The 22,627-nt window shown below is 40.3% G+C and overlaps 1 protein-coding gene across 2 annotated transcripts in view; it reads right to left on the bottom strand.

The window, feature by feature from the left end:
* FER1L6 (fer-1 like family member 6) overlaps positions 1-22,627 on the bottom strand; it is a 90,480-nt gene that overhangs the window by 22,862 nt on the left and 44,991 nt on the right. For both annotated transcript variants that reach the window (XR_011337208.1, XM_069854609.1), the window contains exons 13-26: positions 20,820-21,000; positions 16,787-16,907; positions 15,456-15,556; positions 14,707-14,797; positions 13,357-13,476; positions 12,091-12,243; positions 10,644-10,818; positions 9,965-10,089; positions 8,187-8,321; positions 7,477-7,626; positions 4,744-4,854; positions 2,399-2,560; positions 1,057-1,240; positions 692-870 (exon numbers count right to left, since the gene is read on the bottom strand). Coding sequence is in view for 1 of the 2 variants with exons in the window: in XM_069854609.1 (XP_069710710.1) it covers positions 692-870; positions 1,057-1,240; positions 2,399-2,560; positions 4,744-4,854; positions 7,477-7,626; positions 8,187-8,321; positions 9,965-10,089; positions 10,644-10,818; positions 12,091-12,243; positions 13,357-13,476; positions 14,707-14,797; positions 15,456-15,556; positions 16,787-16,907; positions 20,820-21,000 (1,988 nt within the window). In the remaining variant the exon portion in view is untranslated. The remainder of the gene's footprint in view (positions 1-691; positions 871-1,056; positions 1,241-2,398; positions 2,561-4,743; positions 4,855-7,476; positions 7,627-8,186; positions 8,322-9,964; positions 10,090-10,643; positions 10,819-12,090; positions 12,244-13,356; positions 13,477-14,706; positions 14,798-15,455; positions 15,557-16,786; positions 16,908-20,819; positions 21,001-22,627) is intronic.

Raw genomic sequence — 22,627 nt, 5'->3', positions numbered from 1 at the left:
AGAAACACACTTCATGTACTGCAGAAACAACTTCTGAAATGAAACTCAGTCCTGTGTACTCTGCTTTTATTGCTGTTAATAAAAGAGTGATTTTGATGGGAGAATCTACAGAGAAAGGAGGAGCACGTGCATCTGAACAAAAAATAATGCACACAATCTAGAGTGTACACTGTCCCGTAAGCACCGTGCTGACCAGAACTGCTTTGTTTTCCTGGAATTTCTTGTCTCTTCTGTGCACAGACTGACATCAGCTTTATATTTTGGCCATAACAATTTTTGGAAACAGACTTTCTGCTCCATGTTTGTACAGCATCTAACACAAGAGGAGGTTGATTCCTGCCTAAATGTAGTGAACACAGGAACAGTTATTCATGGTGAGAGGTTTGTGATTAAGTAGATTATACAAGGCCAGAAAAACCAAAAATCCTACCACTCTAGCAGCATTTGCCCATGCAATGATCATCCAGCACAAAAGAGGGGCAATATGTATTAAAGGAAGTGATGAAATCACATGGAGTCAAAGCAGCATTGCTGATTAGTTCTCTCAAGGACCAGCAAGATAGTATGGATGTTAACATTGGTACCAAGAAACTTTAATGCTGATTTAGGTAAGAGAAAACTATTTCACAAGGAAGAATTGAAGTCTACAGGACTGCAACAGAAAGTTCCTGGCAGCTTCAGCTATACCCACCTTCTGTTTTCTCTCTTTCCCTGGATCAGAGTGCTCTGGTTCAGGGTCAGGAAGCGTTGTGATATCTGGAATTGGTTCTACCACTGTACATTTACCCTGCTCCACATCAGCATAAATGTGATCAGCTAAAAATGGTTCTTCTCGGGATAACTCAGTATGCTGGGATGACTCAGTTGAAGCTGAAATTGAAACTTTTCAAGTTATTTAAGATTTTATCAGAAATGCTACCATCTTATTTGGTGATCATCAAATGACCATATCATTAAGGGTTTGGCCCTACATTTGACACAGTAAAGCACATATTCTAAGTACATGCCTAGCCAGTTCCTTTATCTTTTGATTTAGGGTGAGGATTGGGCATTTACCTCTCTCAATTTCTACAATGTCTAGTCTGTTTGGTGCAGCTTGAGGACCCAACTGGGTCTTACATAGGAATTGCTTAAGGCAGTTGATGGTGTGTGTTCCAACAAGAGTGCTCCTCCCAAATGCTCTCCAGTCGACAACACAGATGCTTAGTGGTGGATGCAGGACTTCATTTTCAGGCAGCTCCTGGTGGAGGAGAACAGACAGCAGCATGAGAATTACTAAAGAATATAGAATATGAATAGAATATTTGCTGTGCACAGTAGTAGGACTGTTACTCTTCCGTCCCTTCTTCTCCCCAGCTATTAACACACTCAATGCACAGAATACATTCACTATAGGCAATAGAGTTCTGTCCGCAGTTTTCTGCAAACCCTGGACAAAGCCTTGTACTTAAGAATACAGAGTGGACTATATGGACTGTGCTACTGAGCTGAGTCCCATGCTGTAATATAAAAGCATATTATGTCTCTTGTTAGAATAAACTGGGAAAATAGGGAACATTCAGGTGGAATGAAGACTGTGTGTGAAGTTATAAGTTTGGGGCCACTGTTGCTTTGTTGAATGCTACTAATCCTATCTGCCTCAATTTGCCCAACCATGATATGTGGACATTGAGTGGTTACATGCCTTTCAGGATGTATTATGAAAGAAAAGATTCTCTTTGGGTATGTGATACACGATGGAAGCTAAAAATTCTGTAGCAACCATAATTCAGTATCCAACTGAGTCTTTTGAAATCCTTTTGCCTTATAAACAAACAACTTCTCTCTTGATGCTAACAGCTAGAGAAAATCAAACAGACTGGGTTTTTTGTGATATTGACCTTTGTCCACTGAAATACTAGCTAGTTCTAATAACTCAGCCAACAGGCGATAATTAAATTTCCAGTCCATAACCGCAAGTGTTACAATATGAAAAGGTCCAGAGCTCATGAGCCAGAAATGATCAATAGCCCAGTAACACACAGAAGATTAAAAGAACTGACAGAAAGTAAAGGGAACTGAGCTCTACCCCACAAAATAGGAAAGGAGAGGAAAAAACACTACTAAAAATATCCATTATCTGCCAACAAATTCCAACTCATTAGTAAAAGTCTGATTGTGAAATATTTCCCTGTGTACTTGGGACATAACAGGAGGAACATCATCTTATGTTATCATACTGTCGTAGTAGAATTTTTCTTAGCCTTTTCAAATCAGTAGCTTTTGCAGGAGGACTGATGTCCCTTAGTATTTAATCAACACACAGTGGCAATTATTTGACAAGAAAGAAAACAAATTTTTAATTAACACTTTGCCTAACCAGAGAACGGACAGGCAAGGAGCAGCATGTTGTACGCACCACTTCAAACCAGTCTGCAAGGCCACTGAAATTAGGGTTTTTCTTGTAGCTCTGGATGACAGAGGACTTCACTCCTTTCCCTGCACATTCAATGAGAACCTGGGGGCGATCTACAGAGAGGAGCTGGACTTTCTTCAGCTCTCGAAGACCCCAGAAGAGGACCTGTGGTGGGCAGAGAGAAACACTGGTATCCTGCAGACACATCACAGTCTGGGGGAAGCTTCTGCTCATATCCCTTTGGAAATGCAGAACTCTCAGAAAATAACCCCAAACAACTTAAATCTGGTATCAAATAACCATGATGATTAATGGTGAAAGTTAAAGCAATTAATAACATCCAACTGTTATCAAGGAGTTATTGCCAACAGCAGACAGTAATAATCACGTTTTCCAAAGTTGTTTTTTCAGCAGGGTAATTCATCTGAATAGCAGGGGCTTGATTTGTTTGAAGTGTCAGAGCTGTTGAAGGAGAAAACAAATCCCATACAAACAGAGGTGTAAGCAGAAATTTGCCAGCTGAGCTAACCCTCAGGTCTGCAATGGATGGTGGAATCCCTCCAAGCAGCTTTTCTTCAAAGAACCATGTCCCTGGTCTGGAGGACCACAATGAGACTGGGTCTGTAAAATAAGAGTCTGCAGGGAAAAGAGGGACTTTATACAACACATGCTGGGGGACCCTGAAGGAACGGGCTGGGATGGCAAAAGATGGTTATATTATGGTCAGTGAGAGAAGTTGTGAATCTCATGAAACTGAAATGAAGTCTGGGAACAAAAGGGAGCATGAGGGGCTTGTGGACAACTTGAATGCTGGCAGGACTGAGGATTTGTGTGAGTCGGGGTTTTGGAGGGGGATGAGAATCAGTGAGATCCTGCTTTGTTGCCAGAGATTCCTGGTTAAAACTGGGGCACTCTTCTATAGTTACAATGGCTCCATGGCCTTTTCCACCAATGTGAGATATATGTTATAATATCTTAACAAATATAGTTGTGTTATATGTATTCTGTTTCATTTCCTTGCTGGATGTCCTCCAAAGTTCATGTTTCAGTACATGTACACACACCAACCATAAACCTATTCTTGCAGCAATTTAACTGTCTAGATCTGGATGTAATTTCCCTGAATTTTAGGTGCCCAAGGTATCAGAATGAGGAGTGGAGTTGTCATGGGCTCCTTCCAGAACCAAGGGAGACAGATATGCACTTCCAAACCCCGATTTAATCTATCTAAGATCTGAATTAATCTGGGTGGGTGATTGCTATGCTTAGATGTTGAAACAAGAAGCCTACAGTGAGGTTGCTTCTGGGCTGGATGTCTGAAAGCTAGTTGGGATAAATGTCACAGCAGTGACATAAAATATACAAGCAGCACAAAGCAATCATACTGCAGGGGCAGTGGGAAGGCCATCATGGCACAATACTTAGAGCAACACAGAAGTTTAAGGTTTAAATTGTCCCTCTAGCATCAGCGGAGTAGTTCACAGCTTTATTTACCTTGCAGGGTTTGGGATAAAAGAAATACTGAAAACAAAACTTCTTTCTTACATACAAAGAACAGGAGTTTAAGTAAATGATACAGCATAGCTAACAATTGTCCTCTCCTTTTCAACAGCTCAGTCACTTGATCTTTGAAGTCAAAGCTGAAAACTGCTTCTGGGCTGCTAAATGGGTATTTCTGGGGAAGGGCTACCAGGTTATGCAAGCAGGGTCTGACCTGGCACAGCAAAATGGGCAAATAAGCAGCTGGTGTGAAGGCTGATGATTGAGTGGCAGGGAGCAGTGAGGCTGGGCAGCCTGCAGGCATTGCACTGACATGAGTAGCCGCCACACTGCCCCGCTTTGTATCATAAGGGGACTTTGGGCCCTAATGGGAGCTGACTGTTCACAGGTGCAAAAGAGCATGGGAGGGAAGGTGCAAACATTTGTACGCAGGCAGGTCACATCACTTGGCTGAAGTTTGGGACCCAGAAAAAGCCTGGGAGATGACTGATGTAGAACTTCACCTCCTATGAGGTCAGCTACAAGCTCTCCATCTCCTGTAGACACTTTCCTGGGCTGCACAGAGCACAGGTCCATCAGCCACTCTCTACTGTGGGAGTAGTTCCTTCCCAGGAGGTCAGGACTGAGATGTAGCCTTTGCTGACCTCAGGTGGGAGCACTGCCTCGCATATCCAGCCTCAGAGAATCAATCTGATCTGAGCTTACCACGTATATTTTGGTATCCATATGTTATTTTAATGTGATTCCTACTGAACAGGTTTTTAAAATCATCACCTCTTACTGTTACAATTCAGAAAGAGAAAAAAAGGAGAGGCTATCTGGAAATGGAAATGTTCTAAGAAACTCACCTCTACTCTGTACTTGCTTAAAACAGGTCGGATATTAGCTGGAACTGGATAAATCTGGCCAAAATCTGGTGGATCCAGTGGGGGAAGTCTGTCTGGATCTGACTCAGGAATCTGAAAAATTAAGCAGTCATAACTTAAGCTGGTTTTTTGATTAATAAAACCGATATCAGAAGTATTTGTGAATGGTACATAGAACTCATGAATTTAATGCAGTTTTACAAGATCTGTTGCAGAACAGACAGGTTGTGCTGTGAGAAGAATGTGACCTGGATGTCTACATATCGCACCGTGAAGATAAAATACTTGGCAGGAAGAGTATTCAATAGATATGACTTATGCACCTTTCTAAAAAAAAAAGTCCTTTGTCCTAGCAGGACATAGTTCACTCTGAAGACATGCGTGTACTGAAGCATTGTAATTCTAGTTATTAAAAATGGAAAGCAGAGTAATTCTATTTAATGAAAATCCTATGCAAAACTTCTTAGAAGATTTTCACAGGAAAATTCTAGGTCTGATTTTTATTTACAAGGGCTGTTGAACATCAGCTAAACTGCACATTTGCCAGATAGATATAGTGTTCTTCAGCCACTATGGAAAAGCGATCCTATATTATTGTCTGCTGTCAGCATTTGAGAAATTGCAAATCACATCTCCAGCATTAGTGCTGGGTCTTCTCTGTGCAACTACTAAAATCTTGCAGCAGGCAGCACTTATGTCCTTTGTGTGTGATTGCACATAAGCCTGCCCTGAGTTCAGGAGTTTATCTGGGCACTCACAACTGCGTTGTGCCAGGTGGATGGGAGGAGAGCAACCTCTCCTGCAGATCTGATACTTGACCATCTCTTTGCCTCTTGCAGTGCTCCAGGCTTTGCTGCCTGCTTGGTTCACCTTCAGTGGGAATGCTCCCTGACTGCATTCCCCAATCCCTCCCTAATTTTTGACAGTGTGTTTATGACCTTCTCAGTCCATGCAAGGCAGATCTGAAGCCTTGCTCATTTAGCAAGTTACTATTTCAGTTGAAGCCAGGACTTGATGATTACTCCTATCAGAAACTCAGGCTGTGATTCTGTGTACGAACAGAGAATTAACAGGTGAGCTAAAAACCTACAGACAGAGCTCTACTTGGTTTTCACATAAAGTATAGTCCCTAAGGCCTATTGTACATATGGCTTCTTAAGAGAAGAAACACAGCTTCTGGAGTGCTTCGGTGTTCCTAATCTAACTTGTTGCTGTTGAAAGGTGAAGCCATCTGAGATGCAGCTCTCAAAGGATCTGTAAAACTGAAGTTTTCTTCTTCTTTTAACTAGGCCATCTGTTCGTTATCTGCAGCCATGTACAGTTGTGTAGGAGTTTAATTAGCACAAGGGAGAAAGAATGTGTTACCTAGGTCCTTGTAGGTGAAGGAAGATATGGGTGGAAAACTTATCTTCTAGCACAGTGCCTGCAGTGTATGTGAGTATTCACATATTTAACAGCATTAACTCATATGCACATATTTACTGCCTCCTATCAGTAAAAATCCAAAGCAATTCATTTAACAGATTTTGCAGAATTTCAGATGAGATACCTAGGTCCCTTTGTTTCCATCCTCACAGACAGCACCATCAGTAAGCTACAGGCATATCAGCTCTGGGGGTGATTTGAAGTCTGGCATATGTTTATATATATCTTTTCCTTTTAGGAATTTTTAATGTCTGTAATGCCCATATTGCTATTATCTGCCATGTGAGATGCTCAAGTGCTGTCACTGAGAAGAATAATGCAGAGCATGAAAATAAGTACTGCGGGTTCTTTACTTGGCTTTTTTGACAACTCTCTAGAGAAGTCTTAAAGATCTGTTTTGATATATCCCAAAAGACGGCAAAACAAAATACAATGCTCTCTTCATTCACCAAAAAGTGAATTTCAGGAAAAAAGTGGGAAAACTATGTCTAAGGTACTAGATTCTATCCCTAGGTACTCAACATAATGAAGATACGCTCCCCACAGTGACACACTTCAGGCTTTTACTGAGAACACAATTAGACAATCATGCTTAAAAGTCTGTTTTATCCAGGGAAAACCTCTAAAACATGTTGGAGTTCCACATTTTTGCTATTTCATATTTCAGAATAAACTGCTACAAGTTTTCAGCTGAGAGGTTTCTTCTAACTGGTGGCTCTGCAAATTCCAGGGAAATTCCTTGAAATCACAGGCACAGTTCACCTCGATGCTGCATTCACTGGGCTAGCCCCAGACCTGCACTGAATATGCCTTCTGTATCGCAGTTGGAAACACATGTAACATTTCTGTTAGTATGTTAGGGGTACCTGAAAACCCAGGCTCCCTAATTCAGTTCTTATTACTCACCTCTTCCCTTTTCCCAAGACGGACACTAATACTGAGAGTTTTGAGGGTGACAGAGTCAGAGCCATGTGCTATTTCAGAAAGCAAGTTATAGCAGTGGCAGCAGGTCTGTTTCTCAGACCATAGCCCAGTTTAGGGCAAGGGAACTGGCAGGCAAGTGAGGCTCAAAGCATGTAAAAGGCTGCTGGTGGTGTGTGAATGGGCAGTGGACCTTGGCAGGGTGGAGAGAGTAATGGAGATTGCAGGGGGACTATAAGGTCCAACAGTAGAATGATCTTGCTCCAGTTGCAATTTCCACTAATTCAAGAATGAGTTGCTCCTCAATACCTTAGCTGCTTTCCTGAGGCCAGGGTGTAGAAATCGAATGGTCCAGAAAGTCTAGTTTACCTCCAGAAGTTCAAATGTAGCAAGAAGGTCTCCTCCAGAAAGATTTCCACAATACACTGGGTGGTAAGCAAGTTTAGGTGGTTCATAGTTTTGATCAGCAAGTCTCACCACAGGGGCAGCCACCGTAGACCCAATATATTCTGCCTTACCCTAAATAAGGGAAAACATAGGTGTCAAATGCATTTGAATTTCACAGGTGTTATAGGAGCCAAGATGATAAAGAGATTAGCTATCATGAAAAGAAACCTTCTCCTGAAGTAAGGGCAAGGGAAAATGCAAGGTGGCTGTGAAATGGAGGAGCTGAGCACTTATTACCTCTTCAGAGCATCAAAAGTTTCTGAGATCTGTACTCAACCAGTGAGATCATGTCAGAGTTCTTATGGTCAGAGATACATCTGTATCTCCCCAGATGTAGATACAATATTTAGAGCTGTGTGCAAGGGAGGTGGGGGAAAGATGCTTCTGATTTCCCTAAGCCAGTCTACAGAAAGAAGATTTACTTTGGAAAAAAAAAAAGCCTGTGGCTTTGTGAAGACATAAAGTGGGTCTCAAGGCTGTCTTCAGATGTTAAATCGCAAACCACTGTAACACTGAGGTCCATTCAACAAGGTCATTCATTTGTTGTCTAGTCAAGTGATACAGTTTTGCTTTCACACTAGCAGTGAGATATAAGAGCCCAGGATTTTCAGTAAGAAGGAATTTGAGTTTACCACTGCATCATCATCATACAGCTCAATGACGATCTCCGGTGGGAACTGGGTGATTTCCTCTCTGTCGCCATGCAGCACGATGCTGTTGAAAAGCAACATCTGGTTCCAGGTTGGGGATAATGTTTGAGAAATAATCTAATGAAAGAGACAAAACATTTATTTAGCTACAGCTAATCAACAGCTTGGCTGGGAGTCCATCAGCAGGATGTGCTGACATGCTGTCCACATCCTTTCCCACAACCTGAATGACCCCCTATCTTGATACTCTGCATTTTTCAGCAGTTGTTCCCAACCTGAAGCATATGATTATTTTGCCTTGAGGATGGTATCTCCAGTTTCTCCATTTCCCTGTTTGCCTCACAGACCCCTGATGGGGATATCCATACACCAGTCTGCATAGACAAAGTGCGGTATTCAATTTAGAGGAAAGCAGGTGCATGCCAAGTGCTATTAAATTAAAGACTTTGCCCTAAATCAAGGCCAGTTTTCACTTCTCTAGGGTACATTTTTTCAATTTTGTTTTTGCTTCGCTGTAATGACACATAATACTTTATTTTAAAAAAAAGATATTTTAGTGAATCACTCATAATAAATCAAATTTTTAATTTGTTGTACTCTGCCTTATGTGGATGCTTATGGTGTTTCATCATAGGCAATGTTTTAACTGTCTTGGCAAAAAATATATTTAACAAAGATAACATTTAAAGAGGAAAAATATACCAACTGCAAAATGACTCATAACCTGTTATCGTTCCTTTGAATGGAGATAAGGCTCTTGACTACAGTTTATTGGCACTTGGCTGACAGTCTTCTAAAAACATGCAAGTTATTGGTTGTAATATTTTATTCAGGCAGTGTATAAATTTAAAACTTCTCTGCCTATAAAATCCTATCTTTCCTGGGACAAATTCTATTTTCCCGAATCTGGTGCATCTGAACACTAACTTAATTGGCCAATAGATGTGTAAATCCCATTAGAGAAAAACACCAGTTCATGTCCTTAAGACAAAAGCAGCACAGACACCTGCAGCTTAGTGCAGAGAAAGGTTTTTGCTTTTCATTCCCTTTGGCACATGCTAGAGAACTTGTCAGAGGAATTTTAGAATTAATGAAATTTAAACAGTCTTCACTGAATTTTTTGGTGGGGAGGGGTGGATGGGGGAGTTAAGTACTTTTTTTCTGAAGCAAGACCATATTAGGCCCAGCAAATTCTGCATCTGGCAAGGATTTCAGAACTCCTGGCCCTGTTCTAACTCCAGGGTAGTAGAAAAAGGACTCAGGACCTCTGAAAATCTGTCTTCATGTTCTGTGAGGGACAACCCTCCTGCTCATTTGCCAGGGCTATACTTCAACCCATCTTGCTTGAGCTGTGCAGAAGTTCCCCCTTCTCCTTAGAGGATCCATCAGATGTGCACAGAAGACCATTTGCCCCCTAGAGATGCCTGAGGGAGATACGAAACCACTTTTGCAGCATTTAAGTGGTGCAGAACGTCTCGCATCTCTCTGTTTTCAGCTCATTTCAACTTTGTCCACCAGTGTCCTTTGCCAAATTCCATTGCACAGAGCCATGTAGGTTCCCACTGCACCTCATATTAGAATAGTGGATTACACCCAATCTTTTGCCTTTCTTACGGTGAACTATCAGGAGTTGCTCTTTAACAGCAGGGACCTAACTTTTCCTGCTAGGTACCTGCTTGCAAAACCAAGGTTTTCCTCTTCATGGCTTAAATGGAAAAAGAAGTGTGTTTTCATTTACTGAAAGAGACATTGGAGCTTACCTTTGTGGTTTGGCAGTGTGATGTGAAAGTAACTTTTGCAAAAGGATCAGAAAGTCCAGTGCTGTCAGCTGCAATGAGCCCCCTCGCCTGATACATGTGGGCTCTTAGCTGGAAGAGGTGTGGGGCTACATAATTGCAAAGAAAACATTAATATCAGCTTCATGAAAATGATGCAGCACATAGGTAGGAAGGGAAGATTCACCACTCGCTGTCCAACCAGGATTTGACATGGGGAACTGTTACTGGCGCTGTCTCACAAAAGAAACACCTGAGACAGCCAGAAGACATCTGTATTCACTAAAAATCGATGTCTCGTGTCTTTACTGCAAGGCTGTTAACTGCCAGATTTTGTCTCCTATCACTGGTTTATCTTCTAGGTGGTCAACATGGTAAATTCACCAGGAGAACTGAAGGATGCTTCCTCGTCGTGAAGAGGCAGACCCATCGGACAGGGAGAAGAAACTGCAAGCAAAAAGGTTGTTTCTTCCCCTGCCATCTGAAAAGTGTCAGTGGCAGGATCGATGACTTGGCAAGGAAACCAGCCTTTTCTGATGAAACAATGCTAAAGTGTGGTCATTTTAGAACAGTTATTTTAAACAGAGGTTCTGCTGCCCTCTGAATTAGAGCTTTTGGGACCATGACTCTTAACTGCTAAAATAGAGAAGAAACAGTGCCTTACCTTTATACAGCAGGCAGGCAGGTGAGCACCCTGAGCTGGAGTTAGATGGTAATTCAGTCTCATATCCGACAGGCAAATTCTCCATGATGCTGTGGGCATAGTTGGCAGGTCCAAGCCATAGGTAAATGTCCACCTTTGCCTGCACGGTCCAACCCAGCGGGCGCTTGCCTGGCAACTGAATTAAAAAATCCATCCATCATCAACAAGCTTGAGAAAGAGAGATGGCTGGATGCTGAGTCCTAGCAAGCCAGAATAAAGTAAAGGAGCATTCACTACGTTGATATACTCATAATTGCATTTCTTGACAGTGAATACCCTAAGATTCTTTTAGTATAAGGAACTTCTGCAATTCTTAGGGAAGAAAAGAGTAGTTTGCTCAGCTGATAGTCCAAAAGGTTTGTGTAAGCTACCTAACAGCTGCAAGCATATCAGTGCTTTTCCCAGACTTCAGCCCACTTTCCATTTCATACAGTTTGCTGGTCTCCAACAGAGAGTATTACTAAAAATATTACTCCATTGGGCAGGACAGAAATTGTATTCCAGCATAAAATATTGCTAGCCTTGATAAACCATACTGTTGTTACCTCCCTCTCCTATCCTACTTCATCTACCTCTGCTAAGCTCAGTATTTAGTATTACCTGTTCCTAGGGTAATTCTTGATGCTGGAGGTGCTGAAGAGTTAATTATGGTATTTCTTGTTCATGCAGGCAAATACTGCTCTGCTTAACAAGTACCTATGGCAACTATCAGGAACTTAGGTTCTGTTCTTTAGCTGTGCTTCGTGGGAGCGCTCCCAGAAGCTACAGGTGAAAAAGCGCTAAAAAGGCATTATACAGAGTTAATATTATCTCATGCGTTTCGGCTTTTCCTGCTGGCCATAGTAACATTTACATTGCATAATATTCCAATTCCGGGTACTACCTGTCACACTGCTTTTGTAGGAGTGTATCCATTAAGACTTCTTTCAAGATTAATAATCCTGTAACAATATTATGGAAATGTATTGCACAAACCTATGCACATTTTAAATAGCAAGCATGAATAATTGCTGTATTATCACTGAATACCTAGGTTTCCTTGCTGTCTGATTTGCGTGCATGCTGATCTCTTACCAGCCTCTTCCGGGACTTTCATGTGCTGCATTCTGATAGTTTTGCCAGGAAAGAGGCTCTAAATCTTCTATCTGTTTATGCATATAGTTATAGATAAACAATGCTATAAACTTGCCATAACAAGTAGTGAGAGAATTAATTACTCAGACACCAAAAGTATGGCAATGATACAGCGAAGAAGTGTAAACATAAATATAAGAAACAAAATTGAGTAGATGGCAGATACAAATGTGTGCACATATTTAGCATATTACAAAAATAAGCTTCTAAAATACAATCCATGGAAGAAAGCTCCCCAGGCATTACCTCTGTCTGCAGAGCACTACAGACTTACTTTCAGAAAATGTGTTTTAATTTTCCCACAGTCCTTGCCTCTCTGCTCTTTCGCTGGCGAATAGAGTATGTTTTTTGCTGGGATTCTTGCATATGCAACTCTCTTGTTGCTGCTGAGCATCCAGATGAATACATCAGGCACTGTATTCTGAGGCTGTTGAATGATGAGGAATACAGAACTAGAACTGAATTCTTTATATAATCCACCACCATTATTTTTTGTTAAAAACCTCTCTATAAAGAGCTGATTCCCTCACAGCTCCCGTGGATTGGTAGATGTGCACCAGCATAAAAGAGGCTGTCCATCCTTTGCAGTCTTGGGACTTCAGTCTTGCTGAAGGTCAAGAACTTTGTAGAGTGATCAAGGAGTTTTGTAAATCAATTCAGGAGAAACAAAAATTAAAAATCTAGGTGCGACTCTGTCTCAGGAATTAACTTACCCACAAGATGCATAAGCTGAAAGTACCTACCATGGAAACACAATCAACTGCTTCTATACAAGCAAACAAATAAAAAAAAAAAGACCAGGGCCAATCTCAAGCAGTGGCATGCTGTCATCTACTCTGCTTGTGAGTGTGCCCCTAGATATGGCCTTGCCCTGCTCCAAATACCATCACCCCAAGCAAAGCCTGAACGTGTTTTGAAGGAAAGAGCAGCCCAGGGACTATTCCCAGAAGGCGTCATGAGTGAAGTCACTGTGTTTTGGGAAGGCAGATAATTAAAGCATAGTATGCAAAACATGCCAGGCTGTGAAACTTGCTCTCCAAGTCAGAGAATAGCCATGGCCCTGTTTAGTTTGCTCACACAAACACCTCTCAGAGAGACAGCACTTAACTGGCTGGATTTTGGCCTGACTAAATATATCTGTTCTGTTATTCTCAGGCTTAATAGTATGTCTAAGCTCTGCTGCACAGTGAAGTGTAGTATAAAGACCTCTCAGGTCATACCAGTCCAAATCACTACGTTCGTATAGGTGGAGAGATGAATTCAGACAAGAAAGCAGCCTATCATCTCTGAAACACATCTCCAAACACATAGGATGACCCTATTTAAAGAAAAAAAAGTAAAGAAAAAACTCTCCGTACTGTGTCTTCTCCCTACTACACAGTCTATTAACAACTCTATTTAATCCAAAACACACTTGGATCAAGATATCCAAAGAAGAATTCTCTGGATAACCAGGATAAAAGTTATTATTCATATAGGATTATGAAAATCAAAGTCAAGCCCTTGACTTCATATTTATCTGAATTTCTGTGTGGATTACCTCATCAGCCAAGAATCTGATTTTATCTATAAAGCTCTGAGTCTCTCGCATCGTTTCATCCAGTGACATCTTCTTTTTCTGCTGCTGAACAATTCCCTTGGCATCACTGGACATTGCTTCCTGCAGTTAGGAAAGACGATATATCTCTTACATGCATTATTAAGTAGAATCATAGAATCATAGAATCATAGAATCATAGAATCGTAGAATCGTAGAATCATGGAATCATAAAATCATAGAATCATAGACTAGTTTGGGTTGTGAAGAGACCTTAAAGATCATCCAGTTCCAAACCCCTTGCCATGGGCAGGGACATCCAACTAGATCAGGCTGCCCAAGACCCCATCCAACCTCACCTTGAACACCTCTGGGGATGGGGCAGCCACAACTTCCCTGGGCAACCTGTGCCAGCACCTCACCACTCTCATAGTGAAGAAATTCTTCCTTATGTCTAGTCTAAATCTGCCTCTCTCCAGTTTATACCCATTGCCCCTAGTCCTACCACTACAAGCCTTTGTAAACAGTCCCTCCCCAGCTTTCTTGTAGGCTCCTTTCATGTACTGGAAGGTTGCTATAAGATCTCCTCGGAGCCTTCTCTTCTCCAGGCTGAAAGTGTTTGAACTGGGCAAGAATTACAAAACAGTCTGATTCAAATTGAAAAGAGAAGGTGGAAACATTTGGTTCAAGGCAACAATTATATTCTTTGTCACAACAGAAAGTGGTCAACTCTTTGAAGCTGAACTACGTCAAACGCGAATGTCCCACATTTTCTCTTTGTTTGTATGTGTACTGCATGTAGGGAAGACCAAAGAGACACATGATTACAACATAGAATTATCAGGCCTCAGTCCTGACAAAAGTTACAAACAAATTCTGTGCTACAAACAGTAAATAAAGCCAATAAACATTCAGAAACCTCCTCTGGCTTAGTTTCTTCTCACTATTCCCCTGGAGGAGGTCCAAGAATATTAAATGCCAGGCTTTGCTTGTCTTGAAGTTTAGGTCCACTACAGTAACTAAAAGCCTAACAGCAGAGTTAATTTGGTGCTTTTTCCCATTGAACTCAGCATGATCTCATTTTAAGATACATGGGAAAGAAAAATCAGCTCATTATTATAATGTCTTGTTTTGTATTTAAAAACAACACATTCTGAGTTATTTTAGGGAATCTTACATCTCTTTATTAAGCACAGCAGGGTTTATTTTAAAAAATGCTCTTGGATGCTATATTCATATTAACTACAAAGCATTTCAGTATGGTGAAATCGAATAGAAATAAAAATGTATACAACCAGCATGCTTTCAGTTAACATAATTGCATCAATGTTTAAAGGAAAAAAACACACATACCAGCTCTTGCTTGAACAGCATGAGTCTCTTTTTGTCCAAAGCAGTGTAGTTCAACCCTTTGCGCTTCTTTTCAGCAGTGGTAATGAAAGCCCTAGGACACAAGAATAAAAGGTTCTTTAAAGGGGGAGTGGGTAATGTGAGCTGCTAAAATATGTTGGAATTAAATGTTCTCTGTCTGCTGCAGTATATGAATCAGAAGACAGAGATGCTGAAATTTTCTAACGTAAATATTGAGCACCTATATGATTCAGAAAACAGAGTGCTAAAACTCTATCCTACATTTCACAGAAACAGAGTTAACACATAAAAATTAGCGTTAACATCTACTTTGAGCCCAATCGCGCTATCTGACACAGAGCCCACTGAGAGATCTATCCCAACATGTGGAATCCTTTGTTTTTATCTTAGTCTTGCCCTTTTTTATGGTATGCCTATCATACGCTATATTAAATGCTGTTTATACAATATATTTTCTAGTCTTAGAGTCCAGAAAATCAAAGTAATAGGACAATGATTGACAGCAGTCTACCGTCAATACTAAATATTGAAAACAATAATAAAATATTCTCTCTGTATAAATAGAAACTGCCATTTTGGAAGGCCTTTTCTTTTATAGCAGAATATAAAAATATCTATCTCAGTAAGTTTATGGCACTTTTTTTTATTATCATCAGTTTCCTTGTCTAGCCTTAAATTTGTAGCCAATATATAAAGCTGATTTTCTTTATTCCTCTAGTAAATATAGTTACCTGCTTTGATTGATAAAATCATTTATGGTCACCCTCATTTTCTCCTCTGATGCAATCTCTGAAACTTTGATCAGGTCCTTGACATACTCTAATGATTCTTCCTATGAAAAACACATGAAAAAGCCATTACATAAAGGAGGGCACTTTGTCATTCTGCCACTAACACAATTGTTCACTGTATGACCAGCAAGAATGAGGGCGGTGACTTTGTAACCTAACAGAACAGAACCTTTGATATATGAGTACTCTTGAAATGAGCAGAGAGAATATTCTGGCAGCATGATTTAGTTTGACCTTTCCTCAGTCTTCCCAACTACAAGTCTAAGATACTTCTGCTTGGAGCATCTTTGTTTTCTCATTTCTTTGGTGAAGATGAGTTGGTAGGAAACATTCTCCACGAGGTTGTTCGATTTGGTTCTCTTTCCAGTGTTGCTACTTTCATTTACCGAGTTGCTGGAATTAATTTCTTAAACTTCAGTGAGTGCCTGAATCCACATGCAAGTTCTACCTCAACACCTATTGTTATCATTTAGAAATGAAGTCCATTCTTGCAAACTAGAATAAATGGCTGTATTTCCAGCAAGGCTTGTGGGTATTCAGGTACACTCACAAACTTGTCTCTCCATATATACATTCAGATTTTTAATTTTCAAATACTTAGGTTCAAATTATTGTTCTATGCAACATGAGAAGGCATGAGTATGACGTCAGTGTTCTTGCTCATGAGGTATATAAGGGTAAATGAGAAAGGAAACAGAATATGAGTGCTCCAAATTAAAGTATCCAACATTAGAAGTAATGTTAAAAAATACCACCACTTTCCTGAGACCATTGATACTCAACTTTAAACAAGGATAGCAAAAAAAAAAAAATCATTATGGAAATACTATAGCTATCTCAGTGATGGCCCATGAGACAATATGCCATTTTGTCTGTATCAATACTTTTAGGAAAACTAAAACCAGAAAGTGTCCTTTAAAGAATGTCCAGAATAAATGCAGGCTAAACCATGTAGTCTAGATAAGAAAACATTAGAGGGAGGGCCATAGGATTATTCTATAACATGTATTTTAATTGACAAAGACATTTCTGAGAAGACAGCCCTATGATCACAAAAAAAAAATATTGTGGACAGGAATATTTGATTAGCTCTAACAGATCAAAGTAATTTGGAAACAAAAAGAGAAAGTGCTGATATGAGCTATGGTTTCACAAAAGGAACAGCAAGGAATACATTTGATGGAAAATTTAAAGGCATGTTTTGGGGAACATGACATCTCATTGCCATACTCTGCTGAATACGTGAGCCTAGGAGGATGGCTGCCACGTACCAGGTGATCAACCATTTTTTCAAGAGTGTTGGAAGAGTACAGACGAAAGGTCTGGTCACCCCAATAGCTCTTGACACAGATACAGGGCTTCCTCTCGTCATATGGCAGGTACTGGTAGTTCCTGTGAAAACAAAATATGGAGCATATAATAAAGCTGCAAGAGTGGTTCAGAAGGAGGCACAGGAAAGAAAAGCTGTTTGATGCTCTCTCACAGCACAGACACCAAAGACACAACAGGGTGTGGTCACATGTGCTAACCAGTAAATATTGGGAAGAACAAGCAGAAACATCACTTGTGATTCCTGAAGAGAAAAATCTTGAAGTCAATGGATCAAATTTCAGTGCTTTCCAGTGTGAGAGAAAAGCCAGGCAACAAAACATGCAGAGAAGCTCTGAAATACTGTTAGCGGTGGGAAGACACAAGGGAAAAAGGAACAAAGATTGAAGTTTGATCACCTCTTCAAGAGCAGTGGCTTCACACACTGCACAGCAGGAGAGGCATTGTGGAGTTTCACTGCCACATTACTTTTACAAGATTCTTTTTTTCAGAAGCAATAGTGGAGATTGACATTCCTTGGCAAAAGCTGGTCTGCAGGAACCTACCTAGCAAAAGTGATATAAATCTCACAATAACTCAGTGATAAAGCACATCTGTTGCTCTCTCTTTTCTCCCATTTTATCATAGGTCCAACATGCTGTATTGATTCTTTTGTAATTCTGCTTTCTTTGGGTGTTCAGCTGTATGAATGTATTGCACTGAAGAAAACTAGCCTAACCAGATAACACACACGTGCCACGAAGCCTGATGTTTTGATTAGAGTTAGCACTATGTTAAACCCATGTACCTGACAAGCACATAGTCCTCCCTTTATAAAAATATTATAGCACTATGAAACACCATGGTCAGCCATACTGAATTTAACACTAGAGGTCTTATAATTTTCCTCAGTAATGGTGTAACAGTGCAGAGCTTTTTAAAGAATATGAAGCTCTATAAATTGCTTTATGTTCTTCTGGGAATTGCTATAACCTAATGCCACCCAATGCAGCTGAGAAGAGGATGTACTCGTGTATATTTGTATTGTGGGAACCCCAGCTGGCAACTGAGCACCACAGAGCCACTCACTCACTCCTTCCCAGTGGGATGGGGGCGAGAATCAAAAGTGTAGAAGTGATGAATCTTGTGAGCTGAGATAAAGACAGTCTAATAAGTAAAGCAAAAGCCAGTTATGCAAGCAAAGCAATACAAAGAACTTATTCACTACTTCCTATCTGCAAGCAGAAGTTCAGCCATCTCCAGGAAAGCAGGGCTTCCTCACACATAACAGTTACTTGGGAAGACAAAACATCTTCACTCCAAATATCCCCCCAACTTCCTTCCTCTTCCCTCAGCTCTATATTCCTGAGCATAATCCTATATGGTACAGAATATTTCTTTCGTCGGTTGAGGTCATCTGTATCCTCTCCCAACCTGTTGTGCACCTCTAGGCTACTCATTGTTGGGGTGGTGCGAGAAGCAGAAAGGACCTTGACTCTGTGTAATGAAACATCCCTATATTATCAACACTGTTTTCAGAACAAATCCAAACCATAGTCCCATACAAGCTACTATTAAAAAAAAGTAATTCTATGTCAGTCAAAACCAGCACAACTTGCCTTGTTAGTCTTCAGTATTTCTCCACAGAAACTGATTCCCTAAATAACAGCGAATAAAACTACTCAAAGGCAGAAAAAATAGTTGCATTTTCCATTTTGTCTCCTCTGGGAGATCCTGTGGTACCGAAGAAAGGAGAGTGCAGTTGGTATGGAGAGAGAATTTGAATTCTTCCGTTCCAAGGTCCCTCTGAGCACAGCCAAACTTTTAGAAACTCCTGCTCATCCACGCCTGAAATCCAGAGCCCGGTAGGCTAAGTTGCCTAAGCATGGGCATCCACCTTGTAGGTCCCGAAGGGGCTGGGTCTCTCGTATTTGCTTGTAAGATTGCCTCAGCTACCCTAAAGCATCTCAGACAGAACTGGACACGTGTTTAACCACTAAACCAAGCCCAAAAAAACCAAATCACTTATCACTCTTGAATGTCCTATCTATAACTGCTGACTTCCACACATCAAAAATAGGTTTATGTGAGAATTTTCCTATTTAAAAAGGTGATCTTCTCTACAACATTATTTTACTGTCGTATGAGATATCAAAAGAGAAATAGAATTTCCAATTTACTTTCTCCTCAGCAACCTACAGTAAGGTAAGCATTACCCAATGAATTTGGTGTGTAGCAGAGCTTCCCAGGTCTCTGGTGAGCATTTGTTTTGCTGGTTTCATAAGAGGGAAAACCAGTTCAACTCTCCCAATGCCAGAATGTCTTAACCTGAAATTCATGGAGCTTATGAGTCTTTTCACGTTTTTACTAAGAAAACTGTATAGCTACAAAATAACTCATATGGAATTCTGAGCTTTTGTGTCTATTATTCTCTCTATGAGAATCTGGGGGCAACACTTTTTCAGTGTTAGTTTATCCTTGCTATATATTTTGACATAATAGTGGAAAATTCCTGGCAAATTCATGGTGTCTGGTTTAGAAGTCTTATTGCTCTGTCTGCTCCTTTAATTACTTAGTGATTTTAATCTCAAAACTGGACTCATTATTGTTTTTTATTATTCACTTATGATTCTAAAATGCAGTTTTTCCAAACTATTGGATATCCCATTAAGTACTGATTAATACTAAAAATATCCAGTGATGAGACTGGTAAGATGCCAATACGAGATGAGAGTCATAAAGTCATTAGTTAGTATCCGTGGCTGGTGAAACTGTTTGAGATAGCACGGGAGGGAAAAAAAAATTATGCAGCTCTTCACATAAATTTGGGGAAAGTGACCTTTAATGAGAGAAAACTTTGTTAATATACCAAGAATCAAATAGCAGATTTGAAAAATAGTTCATTCTTTTACAACAGTTCTTTAAATCTAAATACTGCTAAGGGAAAAAACAAAAAATCCCACAGTTTCTCAGGGAGGATAATAACCCAGCATGTACTCAAATCTGCAATCTTGTTAATGAGGAGAGGCAACTATCTCTCTGTGAAACACTGTTTTATCCCCCTCCTCCTCTTTATTTATTTATGAGAGAAACAAAAGTTTCTGTATTTTCATTTGTATTTTCTTTCACTATCTCTTATTAATCTGTCTGAACCACTGACTGCAAGAAAGAAAGAAAACATTTTTTAACTTTAGTGAGGTCCAGATACCAAACAGATCCAGGTTCATTTTTCCCACCTGGTCCTTATATCTGTAAAGAGCTTGGCACTGCCTGGCATTCTAAAGAAAATGGTACAATCTAGTCTTGGCACTCAGCAATACTGGGGTTCATTATACCTACTAAAGGAACAAAGAAAATATTTCTTTTTATTAGCATCTTTGAAATTAACTATACACTTACACTCCAAACAAGGCCTTTTCAGAACTGTTCTGCAAGTTTTCATTCGTTGCTCCATTCTTTTTTATAAAGACTATTTCCTCCATTCTTTTTTATAAAGACTATTTCCTCCTATTTCTGTTACTGCTTGCTATTTAGGTCTACATCTGTAATTATTAGCTCTAGAAAGTGTTCCTGGAAGCTGACTTTGTTTTGACCAGACTTCAATATTCTTGATGCATTCTTCTGCTTCTGGAGCCGGTCACTGGGTGGACATTACTGTGATCAGAGTATTGGACCCTAAACCAGTGACAACACCGAAGCAGCTGCGCTTTCCTACAGTTTTCCAACATATTGTTGGTATAATGCAGCCCTTTTAGAAATGCTACAAGTTCAAGAGCCCATGAGGCCAAGATCAGAAGATGTGTGTAAAATGCCTTAGACATCCTTTACTTCAATGAAGCCTAGAAAAATTACCAATGTGAAAGTCGTAATTGAGGATTTGAAAGCCTCAATTCCACACAACCTGTTTAATGTTACCAGGGTTCATTAAGGAGTCCTTTCAGAATATGAAATAGGAGTTAGAGTCCTACATGATGAGGTTTTGAAACAGATCCTCACCTGTTCCCACGTGTGATCAGTGGTTTCTCAGGGGGTGTGGTGGATATCAGGGGTATTCCAAGATCATGAGAAATTTCATCCTCTTCCTCATGCAGCAAGCTTTCTTCTATTTCTCCGACATGTGTCTTCATTTTTTTTCCAGCTGCTGCTGAAACTCCATCAGTAATATTTCCAAAGTTGCCTAGGGACACACAGTTATAAGTGAAGAGACTACTAGCTAGGACGTGGTACACTCAAATATGGTTTAAAAAGAGAGAAAGACCAGTCACAGCAGTGGAAAATCTTTGTTCCCTCTTGTTGATTAGCTGTCTGGCCATACCACAGTTTGTAAAGGACCTGACAGGATATGTTAATCCCAACAGGACTTTTCAGACTCTAGGACAGTGCTTCCTTACCTGCCCTACACAACATATACCTAGTATACTACCCCCATTGCAGTCCTTTCGTTACTGGTCCCCAGGACCTTCTGCTTTTGCTAAAAAAATTTAGAAGTAAAACCAATACTGCTGTTGATATGTCTAGACCCAGGGGCCTAAATATGTGTGTGATTTACATAGCAAATATATCATCCTTACAACATAAGTATGATCATTTCAAAGTCCAAACTCAGAAGCGCTAAAGCTCATTTTCAAACGAGCAAATTTTGCAGAGTTAGTAGTAACAGAGCTTTGAGCTGCCAGCTTGAAGTCAGACTACTCTGCTAATGACACAACCATCTCCTCTGACAGGATTTTGCCTTAGAGGGCAATTACCAGCTTTGGGAAAGAAGTGCATCCATCAGACTGGTAATTACAGATTTTGTTACAGACAGGCAGAAAACCTTCCTTGCAGAAGAAGAATGTGCTGAATCATCCCATATGACATCCTGATCCGTACTTTTTGTTCAGCTTTTCATGTAAATAATGGCAATTTGCCTATTTTGGATCCAAATTTCAGCTGCAGAGGTAGCTGGTACATTTTCAGGTCCAGAATTCAGAGTTAGATTAATCTTCAATATTAATTCTGACAAGAATCAGTGTAAGTTGTTGCCTAGCTATACTAATGAGTTTCTTGTCATTATCAGCTCTATTTCCTGCTAAGATTCAGCAAGAATCAATGACTCATTGATTGCCCTGTTTTTCATAGACATCTTTCCCTGCACACGTAGCCTTAGAGCTGAGCATGCTCAGGTACACAAGCACAGAGACGGGAAGTGCCAGGGTGCTGCTGTGCACTTGGACTAGAGCAGGGCTAGTACACAGATGAGCGAACACTTGCAAGAGAAATAAAACCAATACAAGCTTGTCTCTTATGGGAAATTTCTTCTGCTTTGAAAATATCTGCTCAATGATAATGAAAATATCTTCTTTTTCTCTTTAATCTGCTCCAAGGGACAATTCAGCTCCAATACAAGGAGGACCCTCATGCAGTACAGTCCTGCTTTACTCAGAAAGAGGACAGGACTTACATGGAAGAACTTAGAAGACAAGTTAGTGTATGCATTTTGAGGCTTGTCTGTACATAACCCTCATGACACACACACAGACCCACATGTAGCACTACAGAGTTGGCCACGAAGATCAACAGGGGTCCTCCCTGCAGTGGGGCCAGAGACTAACTGCAAAGGGCACCACAGAATTAACTCCTCCCTGAGATAAATTGTTTGAGTTGAGTCTCCCAAGAGATTAGAAGACTAAATACTGGGTGAGTCCCTGTGTATATTGAGTGACAAGATTTGTATTAATACAGGGCATCTGGGAGTAGAGACATCTAGGTGTCAGTATGCCCAGCTTGACTACTATCCAGAGAAATGGTCATCAGGGTTTAAT

The sequence above is a fragment of the Phaenicophaeus curvirostris genome, chromosome 3, assembly GCF_032191515.1.
Source record: "Phaenicophaeus curvirostris isolate KB17595 chromosome 3, BPBGC_Pcur_1.0, whole genome shotgun sequence".
NCBI classification, from domain to species: domain Eukaryota; kingdom Metazoa; phylum Chordata; class Aves; order Cuculiformes; family Cuculidae; genus Phaenicophaeus; species Phaenicophaeus curvirostris.
Note: the sequence above shows the minus strand (reverse complement) of the source record. Positions and strands in the feature narration are given on the sequence as shown.